The 25,611-nt window shown below is 34.8% G+C and overlaps 2 protein-coding genes across 2 annotated transcripts in view; one reads left to right on the top strand and one right to left on the bottom strand.

Moving 5' to 3' along the window:
• Window positions 1-25,611, bottom strand: part of LOC131849401 (ATPase family gene 2 protein homolog A-like) — a 245,133-nt gene that overhangs the window by 65,687 nt on the left and 153,835 nt on the right. The gene's annotated exons all lie outside the window — the stretch shown is intronic.
• Window positions 9,550-23,030, top strand: LOC131849407 (protein cappuccino). Its single transcript, XM_059199475.1, has 6 exons — window positions 9,550-9,606; window positions 19,287-19,411; window positions 20,310-20,433; window positions 21,470-21,598; window positions 22,079-22,303; window positions 22,641-23,030. The coding sequence occupies exons 1-6, from the start codon at window positions 9,586-9,588 to the stop codon at window positions 22,944-22,946; spliced, it is 930 nt and encodes a 309-aa protein (XP_059055458.1). The 5' UTR covers window positions 9,550-9,585; the 3' UTR covers window positions 22,947-23,030.

Raw genomic sequence — 25,611 nt, 5'->3', positions numbered from 1 at the left:
AGTATTTCGATAAGTTTCCGGACGTCGAATTCTGTGTAGAGTTGTTTTAAAGATGCAAAATAAAAAGAAACAATAAACGGTTAGTATCGTTTCGAATCGTTTAAAATTATAGTAAAAATATACTGTTTTAAATTTGCCGCGGTCATTATTAAGTAAAAATCACGGGGTCTTACCAAGTTTTATTTTTATCGAGTTCCCGATATTCCGGCAGTGCTTCAACCGCCATGGTCACGGGTAAACTGAAGAGCAGCAGATGGTAAATAAAATCTATTCTATGGGCAGACATATAGGTTTACCTTCACATGTCTTCGTTTGTTGCTACTATCGGAACTCGCTCGATATCTTCATGTACATTTAATACACTTTCTGTTTTTTGTTTTTATTTAATACCAATCACTGGATTCCAGGCATTAGAGGGCCTATAACCTTCTGGTTACCCGTGATCATGGCGGTTGAAACACTGCCGAAATATCGGTAATTCAATAAAAATAAAACGTGATAATATCCCGTGATTTTAACTAATTATACGTACAAGTTATTATTAAACAGTTATTTATTCAGATAACAGAGATCCAATTTATTAGTAACAATTCTACTTAGCCTATGCTAGTATACTTAAAATTACATATAATTTGACTACAGATTACAATATCTATTAAATCAACATACATATACCTACTTATTACAAATATTTTTAAGAAACTATCTCAAAATAAAAGCACTTATTTTGAGGCGTTACAAATAAGATGAATTGCAGTAAATGAAGGATTCATTTTAGTAGTGCATCCATTGACTAATTGAATTTAAAAAAAAAATTGCAAAACTCTATGAAGTGCCGTTTCTACGTCGGTATGCTCAAAAATGTTAACATTATTGACTCTTTATTGCATAACAATGTGTATTGGATAACTATCGAAAATGTCAAGTGTGAACCGCAAGGTTAGACTTAAATTAAATAGCCTACAATTAAGTACTTCTGTTACAAGACGTCATATAGAATTTATAGGGTATCATTGTGTTTTGTCATGTTGTAATTTAGTAAAAATCTGTTTTTTTTTTCGGACTACTCTATTAGCCGCAGCTGGCCTACATCTTTACCGGACGATAGGGAGCGAGTGAAGTGGAATTCAAAACCTGCAGAAGGACTTATGGAGCGACTGTAGGTCAACAGACGGGAGTCTGACGGATACGACTTTAGTCTGAGGATTAGGGGTAGGGGTTCGAACCTCGGCTCAGGCCGTCGTAATATCGATACCCGTTTGAATTAGACGGGGGATCGATCGGAGGGGGGGGGGGGGGGTAAAATCAGTATATATAATTATTACATAGTATAAAACAAAGTCGCTGTCGCTGTCTGTGCCTACTATGCTTAAATCTTTAAAACTACGCAACGGATTTTAAAGCAATTTTCAATAGATAGAGTGATTCAAGAGGAAGGTTTATATATATAATACATGTACACCCGTGCGAAGCCGGGGCGATTAGCTAGTTACAAATAAACAACATTAATCTTCTTTAATTCGATAGTCACATTCAATCTGCCATTAAAAAACCAGTCCTTATACTAACTGTCGCGACAACTGACGCAGGTTGTATAAATAAGGCCAAAATTAGACCTTTAAATGCAGTACATACATAGTAAGTATAGCCCAATAGTAAGGCTGCCACGCCTTGCTTTAATTTGCAGAGATTAGTTTGCAATCAGAGACTAAGAGGTGCGATTAAACATTTTTTTTTATTTAGTTATTTCAGGCTACTTAATATTATTGTAAAATGGCAATTATTATTATTGTGTAATTAGCAATATTGGCGCATATTATGTATATCTCAAGGACTAACATGTAATGTAGAAATTAATAAAATATAAAATGTAATTTTTACAAGTATTTCATATGTTAATATTATGTTACATATATAATATAACTAGCTTTTCTTTAACTAGCCGCTTTTTTTCATTATAGTAGCTCCAATCTTTAATTTCAGTTCAATCAGTCGAAAATCTAAGAAGATTTATACAAATTTTCATCCCATATTTTATCCCCTTAGGGGTATCCCCAAAATCCTTTCTTAGGGAATGCCTACGTCATAGTAGCTTTATGCATGCAAAGTCTCAGCCCGATCGGTTTAAAATTGACAAAGTTTCATGTAAACTTTTATCCCCTGTTTTATCCCTTTGGCGGTAGAATTAATCAAAATCCTTTCTTAGCGCATGCCTACGTCATAACATATACCTGCGTGCCAAATTTCAGCCCAATTCGTCCAGTGGTTTGGGCTGTGCGTTCATAGATCACTATGTCAGTCACCTTTGAGTTATATATATTTAGATTTCATTGGAATCCGTACAGCAGATTTAGTAATAAAGATACAAACAATATTAGTCAATTTGCGGATTTTTTCTGCCACAGATAATTACATGCAGTTTTTATATATGTCAGATACAAATGAAAGAAAAAGACTATATATGCCGAGATACACCCAGACCGAACTATCATGATCAAATAGATCGTGTGCTGAGTCTATAGTCTGGAAATTGAATCTATGTACTCGTATATGCAACTATGTATATACATATAAATCCTTCTTCATCCTCGCCTCTTCCAGTTACGCGGGGTCGGCTTTCCTAATATTGAGGCGCCATGCATTTTGCTGATAAGCATCGTCATTTGACAGGCCCAACATCTTTACGTTCCTATGGAGAATACTCAACCAGGTAGTAAACCAAGTGGCTTGCCTTGTCCTCTTTTTATTGTAGCCATGGAGAGAAAGTTTTTGTACGGGGATTAAAAAAAAAAGTTACGCATTGTTTCAATATTTAGATCCCAGTGACTCAAGCCTGTATAGAACTACGGAGACTCACGCAGATATACATCACATTATTAAAATAATAAATAAAATAAGTAAATATTGTCTTTATAACTGACCATATACAACCACTTAAAAACATAATCAAAAAAAAAGAAAAAAAGTATCTATACAATTCATTAATCTGTATCGAATGACAGCGAAATAAAACCATTTACGCGCCAAATGTCACTTCCTTATGAACGAAAAAATGTGGATGTTTTTCCATAGTTACTTATGCGCTCACTTATATGGGACATATTAAAATCTTTTAAAAAACTAACTAGATATTGAATGTATGATAAAATTGTGAAATTTAATGGGCCTGATTTATCAGTAAGGCTATTGAACTGAACAATCCATTCAGGGTCAAAAAAGGTATAATCGAGGTACACAGTTCAGGCACAGATAACATATGGTTCAGGTTTATTTATTTAAAAGAGCAACACACAAGTTTATCGCTTATTCTTCTTGTGATGAATCTTCATTCCGAATAAGCGGTAGAATCAAAAAACTTGACTATTCAATAGTGCTTATATTAAGTTTATTTGAATAAATATTATTTCTATTTCTATTTCTACACAACCATGTAGGCAGGTTTACGCGAAATGAGACAAGAATTCGACAAATAATATATTTTTAATTAGCAATCTAATTGAGACATTTTATAAATCGATCGATTACAAAAAAAAATTTTTTTTAATTCTTACTAATATCACAGATAACATAACTAATATTATAAACGCGGAAGTTTGTGAATGTGGATGCCTGGATGGATTGTTACTCTTTCACGCTAAAGTTAGTGAATGGATTTTAATTAAAATATACAATAATATAGCTTATATTATTGCTAATATTACTTTTAGATTAATAGCCGTTACTATCATTGCAAAATTCCTAATAAGACTGTATTCCAAAACCTGGTGGATATGGTGGATTTGGTTTTCTATACTCTATATATATCTTTATTATATATATATCTTTTTTATATAGATAATTCTCATGTCACAATGATAGTTACCATACTCCTCCGAAACAGCTTGGCCGATTTTTATGAAATTTTTTTTTTAGTTCTGAGAATTAATTTGTAGGTCTTAGAATCGGCTACTATTTATTTTTCATACCCCTAAGTTACAAGGGTTGTCCACCCCTAAATTTCTACACAATTACCACCAACCCTTATTTTTAATAGCGTTATAGTATATTTGTGTGGCAATACAACGTTTGCCGGAATAGCTAGTATACTCTATATTCTCCTCGGACGGCCTCGGTGGTCTAGCGGTCTAGCACACCGCTTTACGTCCGATGGTCGCGGGTTCGATTCCTCGCACGGCACAAACATTTGTATTCATGAGTATAATTGTTTGTATCGGTCTGGGTGTTTTCTCTTGTATAATATGTATGTATTTACGAAAAAAAAATGATTTATGTATCTGTATCAGTTATCTAGTACCCATAACACAAGCTTTAGCTAGCTTAACTTGGGACTAGATGGCGCTGTGTGAATTGTCCTGAGATTATTATTATATTATTATTATATATTATATTATTATTCGTGACTGAAATATGTACAATTATGCACGGAAGGTCGAGTCGATCAAGTACTAAGCTTTAGGTGCCTGCTATGCACCGGTTCATACATGAAAGTGCTGGCAAGGTCAGCAGCCAACTTCCGTGACAGTGCTCTGATATTTCTGCACTATGCTATCATTTAAATACATACATGCACAAGGAACATTATACTTATATATATGTGTGTTCTGTGATCCGAAGAATTGTTCGACATAATGCCTATGCCTACCTTACTATACTTGTCATGGAATTTATCCCCACTGGCTGAAAGAAAATTCCTCTGAGCAGGAAATTCCTGCTGCCTGAACTTAGACTGTAGAATGAACTACCTCGTTTATTGAATTCATTCTCAGTGGCTGAAAGATATGTGGTCTCGAACGGTGCAGTTTCAGAGGAACTTCCTGCTGTCAAAACTTAGATTGTGAAATCAACAGGCTTTTTTATGGAATTCATCCCCATACGGTGGAACATAAGTGGTCTCGAAAGGTGTAGTTTCAGAGAAACTTCCTGCTGTCAAAACTTAGATTGTGAAATCAACAACCTTGTTTATGGAATTCATCCCCATACGGTGGAACATAAGTGGTCTCGAAAGGTGTAGTTTCAGAGAAACTTCCTGCTGTCAAAACTTAGATTGTGAAATTAGCTACCTGGTTTATGGAATTCATCCCCACAGGCTGGAACATAACTGGTCTCGAACAGTACAGTTTCAGAGAAACATCCTGCTGCCTAAACTTAATAGATATAGAGAGATTATAGCATGGAGTTTTTCAAGAGGTCTTTTACAGACTCTTATGACATGTCAAATCTACCTTCAGTTTGGAGTGCTGTCGAGCCAAGAACTAACAAGAAACTCGCCCTTATTCTTTTCAAATGACTTTGTACGTGTATATAAAAATACAGATTCATTTTTAAAATCAAATTAGTGAGAATATAGTGACCACCAGAATATACCAAATGTAATTGTAATTATGTCAAAAGAAACTAGTCTAAACAGTGACTATACAGTGACTATAACCCGAACTGACCAGATTCTAAAGAAACCTTAAAATATCCTTCCTGAAACTCCATGCTGTAGTCTCTGGAGTAAACCTCGGCGGGTAATTTATTCCACAATCTAAGTGTACGCGGGTGGAAGCTCCTCTGAAACCGCATTGTCCGAGACCACTTAGATTCCAGCGTGTGGGGCCGTTCAAGTATTACGTAAGCACTATAGGGGGGCGGGGGGTCTTTTCTTTGCTTATTTTGGATGACATGGGGGTGGGGGAGTCTGTATGATGATTACGTCATCGGTCGTAATTTACTTTTTTACACGAATGGCAACCCTCACATTGTCTTTGTTAAAAAAACAATACATTAATTGAGAAATGTTTACGTAAGCATGGGGGGAGGGGTAAGAGCTTTGCTTACTTTTGCTGACAACGGGGGATGAGGGGTAAATAATTGTGATAAATCTGCTTACGTAATACTTGAACAGCCCCTGTGGGGATGAATTCCCAGTCAATGGTGAGCGGTGCGATATTAAAAAGTTTCCATGTTGTTAATAATGTATTCTAATACCTTTGTCTCAGGTGGCTATATAACTACGTACATTTAACTAACTAACTACGTACTTGAGAGATAGTTACGCTCAGTGTTGACCTTTGCAAAGAATGCAGACGCGGTCATTGAAACTGACAACAGTACAGCAACGAGTTATTTATAAAAAAAAGTAATATAATTATATTTATCGAGCATAGTAATAAACAAAAAGGAGTTGTGACTCATTAAGAGAGAAATTTAAAGATCAAATGTTCTCACTAGCTTTTGTTCGCAACGTCTCGCTCGCGTTTAATTTATTCCAAAGTTTCCTTCATCCCCTATTTTATCCCCTTGGGGGTAGAATTAATCAAAAAAAAATCCATTAGTGGAGGCCTACGTCGTAACATCTACCTGCATGCCAAATTTCAGCCCGATCCATCAAGTAGTTTGGGCTGTGCGTTGATAGATCACTATGTCAGTCACCTTTGTGTTATATATATTTAGATATATTTTACATATATGTCCACAAAAATCTTCACTCATCATCATCATCATCGCAGCCCGGAAGACGTCCACTGCTGGACATAGGCCTCCCCCAAAGATATCCACGACGATCGGTCCTGCGCTGCTCGCATCCAATGCTTTCCAGCGATCTTGACCAGATCGTCGGTCCACCTAGCTGGAGACCTTCCCACGCAGCGTCTTCCGGTCCGTGGTCGCCACTCGAGGACTCTACTGCCCCAACGGCTATCTGTCCTATGAGCTATGTGCCCTGCCCATTGCCACTTCAGAGTCGCAATTCTTCGGGCTATGTCGGTCACTCTGGTTCTTCTGCGGATCTCCTCATTTCTGATTCGATCACGCAGAGTAACTCCGAACATAGCCCTCTCCATTGCCCTCTGAGTGACTCTGAGCTTGTTGATGGGGCCCATAGTTAGCGACCACGTCTCTGTTCCGTAAGTCATCACTGCCAACACACATTGGTCGTAAACCTTCGTCTTGAGACACTGCGGAAATTTGAACGAAAAGATATATCGGAGCTTCCCGAACGCTGCCCATCCGAGTTGGATTCGACGATTGAAATCTTCACTACTTTTACGAAAAACAGCAATATTCATAACATTAATATTAGATTTAAAGACAAACTTGCTGTTCCTACGTATCGTTTAAAAAGTCAATAGTCTTTTATGGGAATGGGTATAAAAATGTACAATAAAATACCAATGGATACTCTGAAATTACGCCCCCCATCGTCCGGTGAAGCCGAAAAGACCAGCTGCGACCAACAGCATTAGAGTAGTCCGAAAAAAAAGTATTACATGTCTACATATTGTAGCCTTGGTTTTGCAATGTTCTTGTAGAAATCTAGATATTCAGAGCGCACTGTGGTGTGACACAGTTGATAGCCCTGTGGCCTTAGGACTACTCAGCTTGAATACTCGATCGTTGGATAACTAATATCTAGCAAGAAGCACATTCAAATGGACATATTGGTAATGTTACGGAATACACTTGCATTGTTAGCCTCGGTGGTGTAGCGGTATAGCATGCCGCTTTACTATCCGATGGTCGCGGGTTCGATTCCTCGCGCGGTATAAATATTTATATTCATGAGTATGATTATTTGTATAGGTGTTTTCTATGTATATTATGTATGTATTTACAAAAAAAATATTTATGTATTTATATCAGTTGTTTAGAAGAATGAGCAAGAAACTTGTGTGTTGCTCTTTTTAATAGATGTTTTTTTATATAATAATTACAGTATAACAAGTAAGAGGCTTAATCAACTAGCTTACACACTCATTATTAATGTAATCAGATAATATTGTCTAGATTTAAAGTTATTATGTATGTATTTAAAAAAAAAATATCTGTATTTATATCAGTGTTTAATTGTCCAAAAAAAAAAAAAATACCGTGGCACTAAATGGCGTTGTATGAATTGTCAGGTGTGTTATGAGATAAACAGATAGATAGAATAGGTGTTTTCTATATAAATTACAAATGTATTTACTAAAAAAAAAATCTATGTATTTATATACATAAGTTGTCTAGTACCGATAACACAAGCTATGCTTACTTTAGGACTATATGGCGTTGTGTGAATTGTCAGCTATGTTATTAGATAGATAGAGATAATTAATTTATTGCCAACATAACACAATTTGCAAATAATACACAAAATAAAAAAATAACATAATAACTTGTAGGAGCTGCCTGTTGCTGATATAAATATAACATCAATGAGGTGCTATACAGCCCCAGTTTTCAGTGTTCAAAGTCTACTTTGTACGAAGTATAGATCTGATAAAAATATTTCGATGTATTGGACTGATTAGCTGAAGAGATGTAATTAAGTTTAACACAGAGCTTAAACAAATATTACAAAGAGAAATAAAGTAATATATTTTTTAATAAATGTGTAGTTTATTTCCACTTGAAGAAAACATTAACAGAGAGAAACAAGGACGTATTCTATTTTTAAAAAATCTGTACATGTTTTATATATTTTTTTTTAATAAATTGCATAATAAATGTATTTATTTTCACTTGAAGAAAACATTATCAGTGAGCAACATTGGCGTATTCTATTTTTAAAAAATCTGTATTTGCGTACTTTTAAATTTATTTTTTAATGCATTGCTTAATAAATGTATATATTATTTCCACTTGAAGAAAACATTAATAGCGAGTAACATTGGCGTATTCTATTTTTAAAAAATCTGTACCACAGATAAGATAATATTACATATCTGTACGAAGCCGGAGCTTGTCAGTAATATTACAGTAAAACTTTTTCTGGATACTTTATTTTCTTTTATACCACTTAGGTGGCAAACTAGCATACGGCCCATCTGATGGTAAACGGTTATCGTAGCCATTGGGTGCCTGAAACACCAGGGGTGTCACATACGCGTTGCCGACCCTTAAGAAACCTTAATATACTATTATATACTCTATACAGTAACAGTGATAATTAACCACATTTTTTTACTATTAAAAATAATATTGCTATTCATTCATTCATAATTTAAGAGCTACCTTCTTGTCGGTGGAGCTCATGCCACATTGCGCGATCTTCCATCATGCTCTTTAATGCTATAATTTATATTAATTTTTATCTGCAATGAAGAAGTTAAGCCACTTAGGGTAATCAAATTATTTGCGTTTATTATATACATTTCAAGAAAAAATGTGGATAACTAATTTTTAAATAAGTGCACTTGTGAGTTTTTTCCTGAGTTTTTATTATTATGTACTAAGAGATTAAAAAAATAGCAAAATTGCCAGTATTTCTACAGCGGTATATAAACAACTAGACCAATAAACACTAAGTAATAATCATTCTTAAGTATATGTATGTATAAATGTGTACAAATATAAGTAGGTAAGTATTAATAAATATCAGCTGTATCTTGACAACAAACTGTTCTGCAGTCTGGCGAGTCATTTACTAAAAAAAAAACAATTCTTTATAAATCAATTGGTGAAATCGCCAAGAAAATCTTGCATATAATTGAAGGCATCTTCACCCTTATCTTACCAAATAGTGACAACACCCCTTATTAAAAATGTGTACTAGTGAAAGGTTTTGCCCCGTTCGTTGTATAAAAGCAGCCTACGTCCGCGACGCGCCTCCGACTTGACAACATGGCGGCACTAGCGCGATTGGTATGTCCAAATCAGTTCTAAATTTGAAAAAATTACAAATAAGAAAAATAGTTATTCATAGACAGTATATTCTTTTTTTTATGTTCATCAGTAATGCGAAGGAATTCTGTCACGATATCTTATTTGAAATTGAATTGAATTTTTTATTTTTTATAGTGAAAGTGAATAAATACTTTGTTGTTAACTATACTGTTTTATAGGAGTAAATTGTTTTAATTGGCTTGCGTGTGATAAGTTGATAACAATGAGTGACGTCACGATGGTTAACTAGTTTCTTTGTGGCTCGACATGTTGTGCAGTGTTGTGTTATTTTGTGAAATTATAGTGCGCTGGTGTTGATCTAGAGATAATGTAAATTATGTGCAATGAATTATATTACACCGTTTAACATTTTTTTAACTGAAGTAATGCTTTATTTTTATAATAACTTACGGTTACCGGGTTCGTACGGTTGCAATTATTATAAGGATATACAATTTTTTAAATTTTATAGGTCCCATGATAATCTGAGTTTATCAAAATTACAAATGGAAAATCAAATCTTTCCTTGAATTTAATTCTTTTAAGCAGTATTTGTTTAGAAAATTAATAAAAGTGTTATTTCTTTTATATGTCGTTGAATTTTAAAACTGAAATTCATATTTATTGAAGAATTAAATTTTAGACAGATATTAATAAAATCTATTTTATAATAAAACTTTTCTGGTATTGTGGGCAAAACACACTTCTTCTTAAATATTTTATGGTACACAGATACCTGCACAAGGTTGGTTTAGACATCTTAATTTTTTTTATATGTTACTGGCTGTTTATTGCACTCTCTATAGATTAAATAATTTTAAAAATTATTGTATATATTTAGAGTTATCTGTTACAAAGGTACGATCTCCTAGTCTGAGTATGCGAGGTACCTACCCCTTAGTTGCACTTATTTATTTTGTCCCAGTCATGGTTATCACACTTCATGAAGTAAAATGTCAGTTCACATAAATGTATACATAAAAATCTAATTTCTTCTCTATGTAAATCTTATTTTTAATATTTGTAATGGAGTAATGCATCCACTTGCGCTAACGGTAGACGCTGGTGGGGCACTAATGGAGGATGATAGGATGTACATGAAGTTTCCAAGATCATGTAAATATTTCATGGTAAATTTGCCAGAAGATATATTTTCCAGTGAAGATCACGTAGACATTATACATTGTTAGCAATAAGGCCTATAGGTTTCATGAATAGTTCTCCTGCCTCTTCATATCGTATAATTTAAGTTTCAAAATACTTTTTTTATGGTTCTGGGCTATTGTCAGGTGCATGGCCCTGTAGCCCTGCGACCTACATAGGTCTATTGTGCTCGCCCTTTTCAAAGTTCGCTACCTAGACCCGTCAGGGACAAGAATTGAAGGATATTCTTAGGAGCGATGGTTTTTATCTCCTCAGTATAGAGTGTTAACTTTCCAAAGATTTTGAAGTATTTATACAAGTTTGCGTACCGCCTTACTTTCCAATAGTCACGGGTTCGATTCGAACATTTGTACTCATAAGTTTGCTATGTATATTATGTACGTATTAAGAAAACAACAACTGTATTCAAGTATTTATATGAATTTCAAAAATAATTCATTCATGAAGGACAAGTTCATGTTAGCCGCTTGTAAACGTCAAAATTTTTATATATTATAATTGTTTCTCCACCGTCAGTTCAGTATACAGATTCAATTGAGAAGAACTGACAAGAAACTCAATTGAATTGTTATATATAGTATCAGTTGTTTAGTACCCATAGCTCTGCTTATCTTGAGACTGGATGGCTCTCTATGGATTATCTAAGGTTATTATAATATTATGTAATAATAATAATCTTAGGACAATTCACACATCGCCATCTAGACCCAAGTTAAGCTAGCTAAAGCTCGTGTTTTGGGTACTAGATAACTAATACAAAAACATAGATTTTTTTTGTAAATTCATACATACTATACATAGAAAACACCCAGACCGAAACATAACAATCATACTCATGAATGCAAAATTGCGCCGTGCGAAGAATCGAACCCGCGACCATCGGAAGTAAGGCGGTGTGCTAAACCACTAGACCACAGAGGAATATTGTAATTAAATTCCAACGTAACTGGGTCGCCATTTTATTCTGAAAGGACTGAGTTTATTTGTAAAAACTACGTCTGATTATTTATGCTGCTTATTACAATGTTGCCAGCATTGATATCAGATACCGGTCTGGTAGTGAACGGCCGGGTTACCGTGGCCTTCCTTCGACTTTCCGATTGTCACTCCCTTTGTGTTAATCTATTTCCGCCCACTTATATACGACTACATTATTTTCTTTATACACAACTAGCTGACCCGCCAACTTCGGCGGGCGGGACTTATTTGACATTCGTCATTATATAATTTATATTACTGTAAAGTTTCATCAAATTCCGTTCAGTAGTTTTTGCGTGAAAGAGCAACAAACATCCATCCATATTCACAAACTTTGGCATGTATAATATTAGTAAGTGTTGACAATTGTGAAATAATTATACACTTATGTACCTACTTATTTAAAAATATATTTGAACAAATGATGACATTTTTGATTGCCTAAACAAACCGGAAGAAGGTGGTCAAGGTGAAAGAAAATAATCACAGATAATATTAAAAACAGAGAGCACAAAAGTTGTACAGAGTAGGTTACTTTACGGTACAGATTAAAATATTCTAACAGTAAGATTATAAATACTAGTGGTCAAAATTCGACTATAATTAATTTAAATTAAGATTATATTTCAGATAGATGAATATGAATGTGGATGGATGTAAAGGGAGGGGACGCCCTAAGAAAAGATGGATGGATTGTGTGAAAGATGATATGAATAAAAGAAGAGTATGTTTAGATATGACGACCGATAGAGAGCAGTGGAAGAGAATGACATACTGCGCGGACCACAAATAATGGGATAAAGGCAAGGCAATAATGATTTCAGATTTAGACAATAGACAAATAATATTAATCTATTCATGAAATACATTTATTAGCTTTACTTTCTCTATCCACCCAAAGGTAGTCTGGAAGAGATTGCTCAGCGAAATTTGCCTAAATATTAATAAGAAAACATAGATGGTAGAGGGCAGATGAAAGAATGTATCTAATATTATAAATGCTGAAAAGAATGAAAGAATGTATGTTATATTATAAACGCGAAAGTTTTGAGTATAAATATAATAGATGTAATTAATGACTTTGTTTGTACACATACATTAAAAATTTGCTCGGGTTGAAATTTGGCATGCAGGTAGATGTTATGATGTAGGCATCCGCTAAGAAAGGATTTTGATTAATTCTACCCCCAAGGGGATAAAATAGGGGATGAAAGTTTATATGAAACTTTGTCAATTTTAAACCGATCGGGCTGAGACTTTGCATGCATAAAGCTATTAATAACGTAGGCATATTTATCCTATGAAAGGAGTTTGATAAATTCCACCCCTAAGGGATAAATTACCGCGAGCAAAGCCGCGGGCAAAAATAGCTAGTATTTAATATAGTACTAAAGATCCCGGTGGGTTTCGACCTAGTTCAGACTCCAGACTCTCACAAAAATATGTAAACATATAAATAAAATTGGAGCTATTGCATCAGAAATGTAACGCGCAAAGCCGCGGGCAAAAGCTAGTATAAATATAAAACACTTTCTTACACAAAAAATATATTCTTTAATAGAGTTAGTGATTATTTACGAGTTCGGTAATTTTAGACTGGAATTCAGGTGTGTATAACGATGCTTGGTAATTTGTTTATGGGCTAATTAAACTGAACATTGACATTTATTTACGCTCGGAACCTAGGTTCTAGTTTGAGTAATGACACGTCAAAATAGGTGGCTATTAAGTTTACTAATCCATAGAAATATGTACTTATAAGCTCTAGCATAAATCACAAAATTGCATGCAGTCTCATATAATAGTACGTTATTCATTTTTTTTGATTTGTTTTTAATTTTATTCAATTGTCAATTTTCCCGCCAAATATAGTTTTTAAATTTAATTTATAAATAGAAGAAGGCAAAGGAATCATTAGGTACTTATATATCACTCTATAAGTTTATACTATTGACAAATTGTTCAAAGTACAAATATAATTAGTATGTTTACAGATTTTCCTAATAGGTACATATAATAAATACTTTTTTCACACTGTTTTAAAGTTTTTTTTTTCTTTGGCAAGAGGCTGTTTTAAAGTTTTACTGGGTTGCTTAATTTTTTTTCTTTTTATTTTCCATTCTGGTCGTAGATATTCCTTTTTTGTAATGGTATAATACTGGTACATAGTAATCTGCAATTTAATGTTTTTTATAATTGCACAAAATAGAATGAAGGCATACTTAATAATATAGTAATTGGAATTCCATAGGATTAGGATAGGGTTTGCTCGCTAAATGTATCTATTTCTAATTTAATTTGGTACTACATATACAATACATATATATAATAAATATATAATATAATGACTAAATGAATATAATAACTTATTATATTCATTTAGTCATTATATTATATTATTATTATTATACAAATACATATTTATATGTATAAAAATGAATCCCTATTTCCTTTGGTCAGTGCATCATTCGTGAACAGCTGGACTGATTTTTCTATTAAAGACTGAAAGAAAAGCTTAAAAAAAGTTCTGAGGATCAAGGAATTTTTTTTTCCAAATTTTTATTTCTCCTTTTCTTGACAAAAATCTGTCCTATGAGGTAGTGGTAAATACTATAAACTCTTTCCACAATATTTACCTGTTAAGACAAGTAAAAGTTTTGAGAATAAGAAAGTTAATTATCTACATCTACACATATAAATAAAATTGGAGTGTCTGTTTGTAATATTGAAATAACCGTTTTTTACTACACGCATATGAATATAAATACGGTACATAAAAATAACATTTTTTACAATTTTTGTCTGTCTATTTGTTCCGGCTAATCTCTGAAACGGCTGGACCGATTTTGACGGGACTTTTTTTTGGCAGGTAGCTGATGTAATAAGGAGTAACTTAGGCTACTTTTATTTTTGAAAAATAAAGTTATATTATTAATAAAAGTATTTCTCGGTCTCACAGTTCATATATATTTATGTAATGGGCACAATACATTATGATGATATATAGGTGTATATCAACATTGCATAGATAATATTAGATAACGATATATGCACTGTCTGTAATGCAATTATTTCCGCGTTCAGTTCACACGGTTACATATCGGTGTCAAAGTGTTACACAGCTCCTTGTGGTGACAATTTTTTTTTAATCTAACGATGCAATGCAATGCACCTACACTAACGGTATGCACTGGCGGGGCACCAGTGTATGTAGTATATAGTATGATATGAGGTTAGCCCATCTGGATTTGTTTTTATTTATGAAGATTTTTTATTTCACGTCAAGTCACACAGCGCCATCTAGACCCAATTTAAGCTAGCTGAAGCTTGGGGTACTAGATAACTGATGTAAATATATAGATTTTTTTTGTAAATACATTCATATTATACATAGAAAACGCCCAGACCGATACAAACAATCATACTTATTAATGATGTTTGTAACATGCGAGGAATCAAACCCGCGACCATCGGATGTAAAGCGGTGCTATACCACCGAGGTCGTATAGCGAGGTCATATATAATGGAATGCTGCACCCGCCTGCGCTAACAGTTTACGCTGGCGGGGCACCAGTGGAGGATGATAAGATGATCACGCGAGGTCTGCCCATGTGACAAATTCAGCATGAATTTATCATGATGGTTTCCAGGGGGAACCGCGTGGAGGTCACATTACTAACAATCCCCTTTCCCCCCTAATTACCTAGATTTAACTACTGCAATCCGATAAAGTATTAAATAATGAAAACATGATGGTTCACAGACAGAAGGGACCGTGTGGAGGTCGATTTTATAAAGACGTTCTAAAGATACATTATTTTGTAATGACCAGTCATCAAGATGCAGGTTACATTTATAAGTTATTTATTAAACAACACCAAAATGCAATGTAAGCTTTTTTTTAATTTATAATCTTGTTACTGGGATCGCTTTTCTGTATTGCCATCTGCAATAATGTTAGGTTAAAATGAAATATGAAATTAAAAACAATGTAATATACATATTTTAATACTATTTGAAAATAGAAAATTGTTTTTTAATTTTGTCTTTCTCTCTCTCCTTAATTTTTCTATCTTTTGTCAATTTTTTGACCATTTTCGTGATTTATGTGTTTAAAAATTTTAATTATTATTTTTTATTCATTATTAAAACTGTGATTGTTTTTTTTAATATTTATTAATTAATAGCTACAAATTAAATAAAATCAAAATATCTTTATTCATGTAGACAGACATGACAGTCTTTTATGACATGTCATATCTACCGTATAAATATATTAATACTAGCTGACTCCGCAGAAGTTGTTTTGCCATATAAATTAAAATCGTTATTAATAAATAGGAGTTGATGCTAGAAGGGTGAAAATGTAGATATTTGTATAAAAAAAATATTGTCCATAAAATAAAGTAAAATCTTAGGGTTGCCCATGTACAACTCTCTTATATAGTAACACTGTCCCGGCAAACGTTGTTTTGCCATGAAAAATATATAAAAATAGATAGCCAATTCTCAGACCTACTGAATACGCATATAAAATTTCATAAAAATCGGTCAAGCCGTTTCGTTCGGTCAAATCGTTTGAGAATTTTATATATAAGATAGTTTACAATAATAGCCAATTAAATATACACCTAAACTTTAATAATCATAAAGTTTATATTGCATTCCAGTTATGGTAGGACTTATGGTATAATTGTTGTGTTACACGTTAGTAAAGTACAATATCACGCCATTACGAAGACAGATAAAGAGAAATACTTTGACACGTAAAGGCATCAATGCGTAAATTTTCGTCATTCCACTTATTGTGCAAGTCTAAGTTATAAGCTGAGAGCGATATTACAAATAAGAGGCCGTCCATTAATCACGTGATCTTTTACCACCCCCCCCCCCCCTCTCTCTCTCTCTCCCCCTCCCCTCCTCCCACACAACTTGGTGAGAAGTAGTGAAGTTTAGGACAGGACAGGACCTCACCCCCCCCGCTTTCAACCCTCACGTGATTTCACGTGATTAATGGATAATCCCTAAGTACGGCAAACTGTATTATATTAAGAAAAGTATTCATGTAATTATTGCATTAATTCGTGAAGCAAAAACTTTGTGCACTTTTTAAGAAAATTACGCGGACGGAGTACGTAATTTATATAAAGAAAGAAAAGTTTTTTTTTAATTATCCATTAAGAATACATTAAATCAACAAAAAAAAACATAACAAACATTGCTGTGTATTTTAGGCATAATATATTCTTTTGTTTGATTGTTATTCGTCGTTCAAAGATCTTTTTTAATTTTTTATTATGTTAGATTTTCGAACGTAATAAAAACAAAATTAAACTAACTAAATAGATCTATTAATAATCTAAACTGAAACAAATTAAATGTAACTATTTAACGGTTTGCAACTCACTTTACGACTTCAATGTTGGGTTACTCTAGATACGAAATATTGAATAATTATATTTACATACATTTAAATACGTATAAACGTATTTAAAACAGACCGTTGTAAACCAACCAAAAACAGAAACATACAAAATCGCGCCCTCTCGCCGCTTGTGTCATCAAGTTGTATAAAATATAAGTATTTGTTACTTTATTTTTACGTACCGACACAAATACCTGATTGTAGTGTCAAGGTGGCAGTGGTCATACTTCAAAAACTCCAGTTATTTGCAACAATTTAATGTATTATTTTATTACTATATTTTGATGGAAGCGGTTCACGTTTCGCCTTGAGTTTTATGGAACTACTTTTCGCAAAAAATTACACTTGAACGTGGATATATGATACTGGTTGTGTCCGCGGTTTCACGTGGCTTTGCTAGCGTTGAATCTATTAAGTAAAGAATAGAAAATCATTTATTCAAATAAACTTAATTTAAGTACTTTTGAATAGTCAACATTTTTTTAAATCTACCGCTTATTCGGAAAGCTGTCTCATCACAAGAAGAATAAGCAAGAAACTTGTGTGTTGCTCTTTTAAACAATCCTTGTAAGTTCACATTTTACAAGTCGAAACGTGTGAATACAAACTACCAACCAGCACTAATTTATTTAGGCTCAAATATAAAAACACAATAAGTAAATGTCGGAGATCATTAGAAATTAATCATTATTTTAGTGTATGTACCGTATTTATATTCATATGCATGTAGTAAAAAACGGTTATTTCAGTATTACACACAGACACTCCAATTTTAGTTATATATATCGATTAATAAGTTTCTAGACCTTAATGACTTTACGCAGAATGGCAAGTCGGTCCGCCATTTTGAAATGTAAGGGTTAACAACATGAAAGTATCCTATGTTAGAATAGAATAGATTAATATTTATTACTATCATCACATCACAACACAACAATGACGATGCTCACAGCAGCATATAAATTATTATAAACATATCAATAGAAATAATAAATACAATACAAATCATTATGAGAGAAAAATAAACGAACAAGAAAATCAAACAAAAGAAAAGAATATATATAAACACATATACCAAAAACAATAATAACGAAGCAAAAAAAAAATGCGTATCCACCACTGCGGAGCATCGTCACCGCGTCACTGTGTACGATGTGTGTGTAAGGGGCCCATCTCAGCATTATGCCATGACGAAATTCACGACGCTGATTTTCAGTTCGGTTTTCGGATGAATTTGGACAAAACCAAGATCATGTTTTATCCAATTCCATTCGCCATTAATGGAGTTCCTCTCGAAGTTGTTCAGGAGTATATTTATCTAGGGCAAACGCTCCAACTAGGTAAAAACAACTTTGAGAGGGAGGCCAAGAGGCGAATACAGCTAGGCTGGGCGGCATTTGGGAAACTTCGTCAAGTCTTCTCGTCGTCGCTACCACAAAGCCTTAAAACCAAGGTTCATAACCAGTACGTCCTACCCGTTATGACATACGGTGCCGAAACGTGGACACTGTCGATACGGCTGGTCCATCAACTCAAAGTTGCTCTACGGGCTATGGAAAGAGCTATGCTTGGAGTTTCTCTAAGGGATCAAATGCGAAACGAAGTAATGCGCCAGAGAGTTGATATAGTGGCAGTGAGCTGGTCATATCTATTGTAGAACCGATGCTCGCTAACTTTATTTATGATTATTTTTTCACCATTGCGACCGTTATAGCCTAAACAACAAATGCGTCATTATACTTATGACTAGCTTTTGCCAGTGGCTTCGCTCGCGTTAATTTATCCCCTTAGAGGTGGAATTTGTCAAAATCCTTTCTTAGGGGATGCCTACGTCGTAGTAGCTTTATGCATGCAAAGTCTCAGCCCGATCGGTTTAAAATTGACAAAGTTTCATACAAACTTTTATCCCCTATTTTATACCTTTGGGGGTAGAATTAATCAAAATCCTTCCTTAGCGGATGCCTACGTCATAACATTTACCTGCATGCCAAATTTCAGCCCGATCCGTCCAGTAGTTTGGGCTGTGCGTTGATAGATCACTACGTCAGTCACCTTTGAGTTATATATATTTAGATTTTTTTTTCATTTGCAGTTTCTGGTGGGTTTCCTCGCGTGTGCGTACGGGCAGTATGCTGAGGAGCGTGCCCCCCGGTACATAGCTTCAGAGTCCAAACCTACAGTAGCGCCTCCAGTTGCGATCCTCAAACAGATCAACAGGTATATAGATGCTTCAATTTTTTTTATTTAACTTACACCGATGTTTAAAAATTTTACTTACCAGTTATGTCATTATTACTATGCATTAGTCATTTTGTTAGGCAAAAAAGATAGTTGAAGATGTTGGTGATATAATAAGATATATCTTATTGTTCATTGTATAATATTATTTTTTGTATAGCAACCCTGGTGCAACGCCGATATTTTAGCGGGCCAGAGACAATATAATAACCGTTATAAGTTCATATTCAAAATCTGCCAACGATCGCATACGCATTATCATACACAACCAGTATAAACCTATGATCAAGTAAATTAAAAAACTAGCCAGGAATCTACGATTTTCATTACACCATCAAGACACTCTTCTCACTAAAAGGCGAATAAAACTTATATATAAAATTCTCCAGTCATACTCCTCCGAAATGGCTTGACCGATTTTTATGAAATTTTATATGCATTCACTAGATGTGGATCTCAGATATCTTTGGAGGAGGCCTTTGTTCAGCAGTGGACGTCTTCCGGGCTGAGATGATGATGATGATGATGGTTTCAATAGCTCTGAAAATACTATTACCATTATTTTCCATACTTATAAGGGTTATATTTGTACTACATTAAATCTAGTACAAATATTTCATTCATGAGTATGATTATTCATAGCGGTATTGGTTGTGTCATGTCGTTTTAAATTTTAATATATATTATGTACTCTGTATATTATTATTTACAAAATAAGTATTTCCATCAGGTGTCTAGTAAGCTAAGCAGTTTTTGTGTTATCACACAAGATTTACTTAGTTTGGGACTAGCTCTGTGGAAATTGTCCTGAGTTATTATTATTAAAGACTTGAACCTTATTTCACCCCTTACTGATTGTTATTATTATTAATTGCAGGCACAATGAGGATGGATCATACACTTATGGATACGAAGCCGCCGATGGATCGTTCAAAATCGAAACTAAATCCCCTACTGGGGAGGTGAAAGGCAAATATGGGTACAAGGATGATACCGGCAAGGTAATATAATAAATAATTTCATAAAACTAACTAAATATGTTTATTTTGTTAACTTAAGTAAGTTAGAAAACGCCTTATGAAATATTATAGCAACAATGTACAAATTTGCATAAATAGGCGCTTCTAAACTAGACTCGACACGCATAACAACCCAAATGAGAAGCTAATTACAGAGAATAGAGTTCACATTACATATACATTTACTAGACTATCAGTTGTGATCGTTTCTTATAGAACCAACTAATCTCTACCCTAGATTTACATAGATTTATGAATACAGATGTCGGTATCTGTACTGATATCATAGAGAGGTAAAGTTCGTGGGGTTTAGATTTTTTGTAGGATTGTAGATCTACTCAATCGATTTTGAAAATAATTTTGGTGTTACATAGCTCATTTATTGAGGGACTTTATAGGCTATTTAAAATCATACTACGACCTAAGCTGCATTGAAAAATGTTGCAAAAAGGGGAACGCAGACCAACGTCCTTATGTCAGTAAGTTGTCAATAAAGCAAAATATCTTTACAATTGTGGAAGTCTCTACCTTTATGCCCGTTTTGGATCGTATTTTGCTCAAAGGATCGTATTTGGCAATAGTACTGGATGATTCTCTATTTTTCTATTTTGTAATATAGTTATTTTGTTTGATATTGTATAAATGATACATGTTCTCAGTGACAAAAAAATGACTACACAAAATACTAGGTGATACCCATTTTAATATTTAAATGTATGATGTTCTATGATAAATGTTTGACGACCTTGCTGGTCTAGCAGTGTAGTATACCGCCTTACTACCGACGGGCGCAGGTTCGATTCCTCGCACGGTATAAACATTCGTATTCATATGTATGATTGTTTGTATCAGTCTGAGTGTTTCTATGTATGTATTTACGAAAAAATATTAGTATCAGTTATCTAGTGCCTATAACACAAGCTTTAGCTAACTTAGGTCTAGACGGCGCTGTGAGAATTGTCCTGAGATTATTATTATTTTGACAATAATTTTATGATTATACTGTTTTCTTATTCAGCTGCGTGTAATCGAGTATGGAGCCAACAAGTATGGTTTCCAGCCAGCAGGTGAAGGTATCACTGTGGCGCCGCCTACGCTTGTAGACGAGTCGACCAGGCAAGAAGGCCTGAGGGCTACCAAGTCACAAGTAAGTTTTCATTTTTTTTATAAATATTCTTTTTATCTACGTGTGTATTTTTTATCCCACCAGAGAAATTTTCGTCTTAGGATAGCTATAAATTAACATTTGTTTTTTGATTTTGTTTTTGCGTTGCGTGCGTGTGTATTATGTATTACATAAAGCTACTATGATATAGGCATCCCCTAAGAAAGGATTTTTATAAATTCCACCCCTAACGCGAGCGAAGCCGCGGGTAAAAGCTAATATTACATAAATTTTAAGGATATTTAAAAGGACTAATGGTCGCCCAGTTGTCGAAATTCTACATTTCTACAGCATGCCAAATTTCAGCCCGATCCGTCCAGTGGTTTGGGTTGTGCGTTGATATGAGATCACTATGTCAGTCACCTTTGAGTTGTATATATTTAGATGTACAATGTTATATATACATATATGTATATATTAATACGTAATAGTTTTTACATTATTCCAATTGTCAATTTTCAGGGTGGACGTGCGCCAGTTCAGCAGCAATACGACTACGACTATGATGAGCCCGCGGCGCCGGCCCCACGGCCGGAGCCCCGTGAGAGGCCCTCGTACCGCGCCCCACCCCCGCCTCCGCCGCAGCCACAGCCCCGGCCGCAGCCCAAACAGCAGTACCGGCCCGCCCCACCCCCGCCTCAACCCCAGTACAGGCCTGCGCCCCAATCAGCCCCAACTCCGCCTAAGGTAGTATTCATCTGACGGTCTCGTTGGTCTACCGGTTTAGCACACCGCCTTACTTCCAATGGTCACGGGTTCGATTCCTTGCACGGCACAAGCATTTGTATTCATGAGTATGATTGTTTGTATCGGTCTGGGTGTTTTCTATGTATAATATGTATGTACTCGTATTTACGAAAAAAAATATATCTATGTATTTGTGTCAGTCATCTAGTACCCATAACACAAGCTTTAGCTTGCTTAACTTGGCACTAGATGGCGTTGTGTAAATTGTTCTGAGATTATATTATTATTTATGTATCTGTTGAGAGATAGATCTTATTGAATTGTTTCTTTCATTCAGCCGACATTCTTCAGCGGCGCAGCACCAGCACCTGTACCAGTTCAGGACAACTTCTTCAGCCCCTCTCCTCAACCAGCCAGGCAGTTCAAACAGCAGGACTTCAGGCCAGCTCCGCAATTTGCCCCCAAACCCCAAATAGAATACCAGGACTACGAACAGCCACAGCCCCGGTTCCCTTCTGTGAACCAGTTCAGTCAGCAAAGGAACTCTCAGCCCTTCTCCATGCTGGATCAGCTGCTGAAGGAGTATTCTCTGCCTCAAGGTGGGGCTGCGCCATTACACGATATCACCTTCGGATCCTACTAATTTAAGAGAGCCATCTCACTTTTGTAAATAATTAGAATATATTTTTTTATATTACAAACAAAACTATTAGATGTTATAATATTCTTTCGACTTTTTATTTTCTTAATACATATTGAAATTATTTCTACCCTACATATAATGTTTAGCTACATACAAACAACCTAGCTTGTATGTTGTAAAACTGGTTTTTAAATTACTATTAACTATGAACCTGTTAAACTGTCTACGGCTTGGGGTTCCGGTCTGCGCTCCGCACAAATGTCCCTGTGGCAGTGATAACGACAAACTAGGACATCACGGCCTGTCATGCCAAAAAAGTGCAGGCTGTATCTCGAGACACGCCGCACTTAACGATATCATACGCCGGTCCCTTGCCACCGTCAACGTGCCAAGTCTACTTGAGCCGACTGGTATTGCAAGAGACGATGGTAAGAGACCGGACGGTATGAGTTTGATTCCATGGAAGATGGGCCGGGTGCTGGTATGGGATGCAACCTGTTCAGACATGCTGGCCCCATCCCATCTACATGGAACCAAGAACAGAGCTGGTGCGGCGTGTGAAGCGGCTGAAAAAGCCAAAGCATATAAATACAGGGGTCTAGGCTACGAATATGATTTTGTCCCATTCGGCGTCGAGACCCTTGGTCCGTGTCGTCCTAGCGCTATAAGACTTTTCAAAGAAATAACGAAAAGGTTAGTCGACATCACAGAAGACCGAAGAGCTGGCAGCTACCTCGGACAAAGAATTAGTCTAGCCATTCAAAGAGGGAACGCTGCCAGTATCTTCGGAACTTTGCCTAAAGGGACCTCTTTTAATAATATATTTTAGTTAATGTATTATATTTTATAAGCTTTTTAATTTTAGGTTGTAGTTGTACAATTAAGTTATGTAAATAAAATGGTATGGTTTAAAAAAAAAACAATCTTATATATAAAATTCTCGTGTCACATTGTTAGTTACCATACTCCTCCGAAACGGCTAGACATATTTTATATGAAATTTTATATACACAGTTAGTAGGTCTGAGAAGCGGCTACTATCTACTTGTCCACCCTGTTAGGGTGGACAATTCTTATCACTTAGGGGCAGATGATGATGATTACTTGTTCTATGACAATAAACTTAGAAGATGAGCATGAACCTTTTTTTTAAACAGTATACTTATTGGAGATAGTTTGAATGCGTTCAGGGAGTGAGTTCCAGAGCCGTGAAGATTGTAGACCAAAAGAGTAAGATACAAAATTAGTTTTATGAAGAGGAGTTTGAAGTAAAAGCATAACTTCTTAGTCATATAATATGCTCACGGTATACCTGCAGTAACTTATCGGCCTCGGTGCTTTAGCAGTTTAGCACACCGCTTTACTTCCGGTGGGTGCGGGTTCGATTACTCGCACGGCACAAACCTTTGTATTCATTTGTATGATTTTTTGTAACGGTCTGGGTGTTTTCTATGTATAACTAGCTACTCGCCCCGGCTTCGCACGGGTATACATGTATTATATATATCAACATTCCTCTTGAATCACTCTATCTATTAAAAAGGGCTTCAAAATCCGTTGCATAATTGTAAAGATTTAAGCATACATAGGGACAGACAGCGACAGCGACTTTGTTTTATACTATGTAATGATATGTATGTATTTTGTATATATTTACCAAAAATAAATCTATGTATTTGTATCAGTTATCTGGTACCCATAACACAAGCTCTAGCGAGCTTAACGTGGTTCTAGAGGGCGTGTGAATTGTTCTGATTATTATTATTACCATCCGACTGGCCGTATATTTCGTTAAGCCATTGTTTAAGAACCTAGTCGTAATATTAACACCCAACTGCTTAGTCTATAAACTGCGTAATTATATACCATTGCGTAATATTCCATAATAACGCACTCTCATTGTATGTTTTTCAAAGCAACACAGAGGCCGTGGGACACCATTCTTTACTTCATTACACATGATGGGAATAAAGTAGAGATACATATGTGTCTTTTCCCATTGCGTTGCATAATTGAACAATAATGAAACAAAATGTAGTACCTATAGAAGTGAATCACTTACTGACCTTAATTTTCCAGCTGTCTACGTTCGTCTGAGTGATTCGTTTGTTTTTATTTGATATACTGTACACTATATCATACTCGTGAACGGGTGCTGCTTGTGGGGAGTGGTCTGTTCAGGTTGCGAACACTGATTGGTTTTTTTTATTTTTTTTATATAGCATATGCTGGTGGTCACTCTATTCTCCCAAATTTGAATTTAAATGAAATAGTGTTATTGTAAATATGTACAACATTAAAAAAAATACGAGCTGAGTTTCTTGTCAGTTCTTCTCATCTCGAAATCATTCCGAACTGACGGTAGATTTGACATATCATAAGAGTCTGTAATAGGCCTACATGAATAAAGATATTTTGAAGTTGAATTTGTAGACGCAACTTCTCATCATTCATGAATTTAACTTTATTTTTCTAAAACAAAAGTAGCCTAAGTTACTCTTTATTAAATCAGCTACCTGCCAATAAAAATCCCGTCTAAATCGGTCCAGCCATTTCAGAGCTTAGCCGGAACGAACAAACTGGAAGACAAAAATTGCATAAAATGTTATTTTGGTGTGTGTACCGTATTTATATTCATATGCATGTAGTAAAAAACGGTTATTTC

Source organism: Achroia grisella, unplaced genomic scaffold (genome assembly GCF_030625045.1).
Source record: "Achroia grisella isolate CSIRO2021 unplaced genomic scaffold, CSIRO_AGI_Agris_v1 utg642, whole genome shotgun sequence".
Taxonomy (NCBI): Eukaryota; Metazoa; Arthropoda; class Insecta; order Lepidoptera; family Pyralidae; genus Achroia; species Achroia grisella.
Note: the sequence above shows the minus strand (reverse complement) of the source record. Positions and strands in the feature narration are given on the sequence as shown.

Excerpts from the sequence above, each read along its gene's own strand:
- LOC131849407 (XM_059199475.1), top strand. The coding sequence starts at position 9,586 with ATGGCGGCACTAGCGCGATTG. Across the intron at positions 19,412-20,309 it reads ATCCTCAAACAGATCAACAG|GCACAATGAGGATGGATCAT; the intron begins GTATATAGATGC and ends TATTAATTGCAG. Across the intron at positions 22,304-22,640 it reads CAGCCCCAACTCCGCCTAAG|CCGACATTCTTCAGCGGCGC; the intron begins GTAGTATTCATC and ends TCTTTCATTCAG.